The 4,471-nt window shown below is 34.3% G+C and overlaps 1 protein-coding gene across 1 annotated transcript; it reads right to left on the reverse strand.

Annotated features, from left to right (window-relative positions):
* Positions 1 to 735: 735 nt before the first annotated feature.
* LOC141692507 (ferritin-3, chloroplastic) lies at positions 736 to 4,197 on the reverse strand. The gene is made up of 8 exons (XM_074497373.1): positions 3,861 to 4,197; positions 3,079 to 3,162; positions 2,927 to 2,987; positions 2,725 to 2,812; positions 1,703 to 1,764; positions 1,338 to 1,403; positions 1,166 to 1,229; positions 736 to 1,020 (listed from the first exon to the last, which is right to left on the reverse strand). Exons 1-8 carry the CDS (start codon positions 4,130 to 4,132, stop codon positions 974 to 976), a joined length of 744 nt encoding a protein of 247 aa, XP_074353474.1. The 5' UTR covers positions 4,133 to 4,197; the 3' UTR covers positions 736 to 973.
* Between the last annotated feature and the right edge of the window lie 274 nt (positions 4,198 to 4,471).

Consider the following 4,471-nt stretch of genomic DNA (forward strand, 5'->3'; position numbering starts at 1 on the left):
AACTTGAAAACTTTCGAAATAGGTTTGTTTATTATTGAGAATAAACAATATTTAGAGCAACTCCAGACTCAAAACTATCACATAAGTGTAAAAGTTTTAACACCAAAGTTGTCATCAAAAGTATATTTAGTTTAATTTTTACGCCGATTTCATGTAATTCATAATATATACTACTAAACTCTTGCCTTTATTAACATAAACAAATTTAATTTCTATCATATCTCATTTATATTTTTATTATATTCAACCAACTATTTGTTTTTGAAAAATTAAAAATATTATATTATATCATTATTTAGACATTTAATATATAATATAGTATAAATGAGTTGAAGTTAATTTCATGAATAGTATGATTTTGACACAAAAATAATAATTACACTATGTTAGTGTAATGTTCCGTGCTGGAAATGGTTTATCGAGTTCAACATACATACAAATAAACCCTGATTCTGATTGCAGCCATTTTTGTTAGCAAACAGCTTAGCAAAAAATTAAGATCATCGCATTCTTTCCTAAATCCAAAAAACCCTGTAAAACATCACAGCAAAAACAAGATCCAAGAACCAGTCAAAGGGGGAGAGGTACAAATTTCTTTCTTTCTTTTTTGGTAAAGAATCAACCGAGTTTAGGAGATAAACTCGAGTAGACCCAGATTATCACAAACAGCTTCATTTGAGTGCTGATAGAAACACAGGCAGAGAAACAAAGAAACATAAAGAAAGAAAAAAGTGATGGCTTTAACTCTACTTGATTCCATAAACTGGATGAAAGAAAACCACAAACAGCAATAATTTTAAAAGCTACACCTAGGCTTGAATAAATTTCACTACAACCAGTCTAAAACACCAAGCAATCTATCAGTAACACCCACTGCAACTAATTACTCTCAAAACTTCTAAATGTTCAACACCTGAACCATAACCACCACAAGATGGTGTAAAATACACAAGCGACGGAAACAAGTGCCGCATCATGCAGCAGCTCCATCAAGCAGCATCTGATCGAAATGCCAAACACCTGAAATGGCAGGAAGTTAAATCAGAAAACAAGAAAATTGTCCAGGTAGATGAGAGACAGATAAGCGATGCATAGAAATTCTAATCACGTCAAAACTAGGACTACCCAAAATTCAAAACAGAAGTAAATTATCTTAGAATATTACCATGTCCTTTGCCTACTCTTCTCAGCTGAGCAACGTATTCAGACATCTTCTTGATAGCTTCCACCTTAATAAAAACAAGGAAAACAAAAAAAAAACCATCAGGTTAACACCATCAGCCAAAGTGCTAAAGCGGGACAAAGAGAGGGACCGGGGAGTGAAACTCTTAACGTACCTGCTCCGTCAGAAACTCGCTTTCAATAAAATCAGCCAGTTGGACGTCATTGTTTCGACTTGCTACCTAGTGTCACAAGTTAAGGGCAAATTAATGATATACACCAGACATTTCACACTGTCACCGGCCCACCAGGCTTAAGATGCTGAATGCCACTAATAAAATATAAATGTATCACTAATAGAAAGACAGATTAAATGTCAATAAAAACACTGATGGAATTTTAAAAAGTTTTAGACCTTCTGAATGTAATTAACACAAATGAGGACTCTTGTAATATAAAAAACAAAGGTTTTAAAAAAGACATAGTAAACAAAGAATAAACATATATAAACAAAACCAAATGAAAATGTTAGGTTTTTTACCTCGTGCAAGTGCAGAAGTTTTTCATTCGTCAGCTTCTCCAAAGACAACGCAAGTTCCATCGCTGTATAGTTCAAGTGCTCAACTTTTAATCAATTGCTTTAGATACACTATGTGCGCACTAGATATAACACTTCTAAAAACTGTAGTGCACATAGGTTACAAAGGTACCGAAACTACATGGGACGAATTTGTATTTACCACATTAACACTTGGTTGTTGATTTTATTTCAATGATACTTATTTGTCCAACCAGGTAAGAACATAAAATTTTAAACTTCAGATATATTCAAAACACAACAGCATCACTCATAACAGATACGACAATTTAAGCATTATTTGTAAAAGATACCATCCTGCTATGAGAAGCCGAACAAAATTATGCTTTCTAGATATTGCCTAGGGCATCATCAATTTGATTTAATACATGGGCAGAGAGGGTGCAATTGGTATACTATCGTGCACGAGAAGTGTACTAGGAGGAAAACAGGTGCAAGGAAAACCAATGTGAATCAACTTTAATAAAAAATTTACCCGTACTAGTAAGAACAGAGCAACCAAGTAATTTTAATATTTTCAAAAAGTTGTTTTCATATCTGAGTTAATATCACTTCTCCTCACTTAGTTTCCTAACTTTTTGGGATGTTCCTTCCAATTGTTTACATTTCAAAATTTTCCAAAAATAGTAAAGTTTTTATGATTTTTAAATTAACTACATCCATTACTTCTCTCCATTATACACACTTTATACATATAATATTAATCGATCCCACTACTTTACTCATTTTTTTAACTTTCCTGCACTATTTTATCATTTTTCTTAAACTCCGTGCCCAACCCAAATCTAAACATTTGGGAGGGACGGAGGGAGTACGATTTTTTACTTTGTCAAACAGGGACGGCCATGAAGAATGCATATTATGTGATCATCTTAAACTTTATGATGGTATAAGTTGTATAAGCAACACTAGAAACAAAAATATTAATTTGAAAAGGTAACACACTAGGAACAGAGGAGTCATACCGTACAGAGCATCTCCCTTCTCAGCATTATCAAACTCAGATATTGGCATTATAATAGACTGCAGCTTCACCTTTCCACCACGTTTGTTCTGAAAAGTTTCAAGCAGGTAGTTAACTATTTAATTTTTACCACCTAATTTACCTAACCAATTAAGTAAAATAATTAAGCATGTGAACAAGATCAACAAGAAAAAAAAAAGTACCTGATACTCCATAAATTTTTCAGCATGCTCTCTTTCTTCTTCACTCGAATCCTTGAAAAATCTACACAGAAAACACTATAACAGATAGTACCAAATAATTGAAGCAAACCATACGCAGAAACTGCAAAAAAGTAAAAAATCAAAAAGCTTACTTGGCCAAACCCTTGAGAGCAACGTTATCCCGATCAAAGTAAGCATACATAGCATGATACACATAGGAAACGTTGTATTCAACACTGAAATAACCAAAAAGTGGGCAACCATTACATCAGAGAAATGAAAATTTACAGAATTACTACTTCAAATAGCTAATACAAAACCCTGTATACATAAATATGTAATAAAATAATAAATTTAACTCCACAATTTGTCATAGTATTCATCGAGTCAAACTGAATCACACACTAAAAACATATAAGCCATGAGAGGCCTTTTATATCTAACAGATATAACTTCAAAAGCATCACCAACTGAATAACAAGTGCACATATATAATATATTACATCTAGTTTAAGTCGTAAATTAGCCTAATCACCAAACACGATCAATCAAACCTAAAAACAAGTTCAATTAAACAATAAGCCTATGAGCATAATTTACACCAATCAAATAACAAATACACACACAAACCCATATCGTATCAAACTCAGCACACCTAAAAACGAATTCCATTGAACAACAAGCATATATATAACTAACACATATTTGAAAAATACAAAATTGACTAAAACAAGCACTTCAAAAACGTTTACACATAAAAGTTTAAATTCATTTATATTTTGTACATATATACACGCTTAAGTTTAAAAACAAGTCTAATTGAACAACAAGCATATACAATTAACTTACAAACACACATCAACATGCAATTTCAAATACATATAAGAGAGCCAGAGAGAGAGAAGGGGGGAGAGAGAGAGAGAGAGTTTTATACTTGATCTGTTCATTAATAACAGCTTCACAATCATCTGAATACTTCTGTCGCGCAATTGAGTCCTGCGGCACCGATGGCACAAGCATCAACTCCTTCTTAACCTCCTCAAACGGCTCGAAAACGACGCCGGTCAAGGGCCGGTGATTCGCGTTCTTCGCCGCCGCGCACACGACGCCGTTCAACACCTTCGCCGGCGCTAACACGCCGCCGATTTGCGGAATCACAGTCTCGCAGGCCGGTGAAAAAACCGCCGGAGAAGCTCTCAAAAACATAATTGTGTGTGTTTGTGTGTGTGAAATGAAAGAGGGATTGGATTGTGTGGTGAGTGGGTGATAGAGGTGAAAATACATACAAGATATATATACAGTTGAGGGGCGTATGGCGAGTGATTTGAGCCGTTGATAAAATGACACGTGGATGATAAGGATTAAGTGGACAAACAGGGCGCGTGGCGAGCTCATGTCATATCCGGAAAAGCTACTTTTGGGTTTGATTGGAATCCCTAGGACGAATCTGGACCGTTGTTACAACAAATATGGCAGGAATATTAATAATAATTCAAGGTTTATTCAAATGAGATCTGTTTTTTTTGCCAAGGGATCGTTTGAATT

The sequence above is a fragment of the Apium graveolens genome, chromosome 10, assembly GCF_009905375.1.
Source record: "Apium graveolens cultivar Ventura chromosome 10, ASM990537v1, whole genome shotgun sequence".
Taxonomy (NCBI): Eukaryota; Viridiplantae; Streptophyta; class Magnoliopsida; order Apiales; family Apiaceae; genus Apium; species Apium graveolens.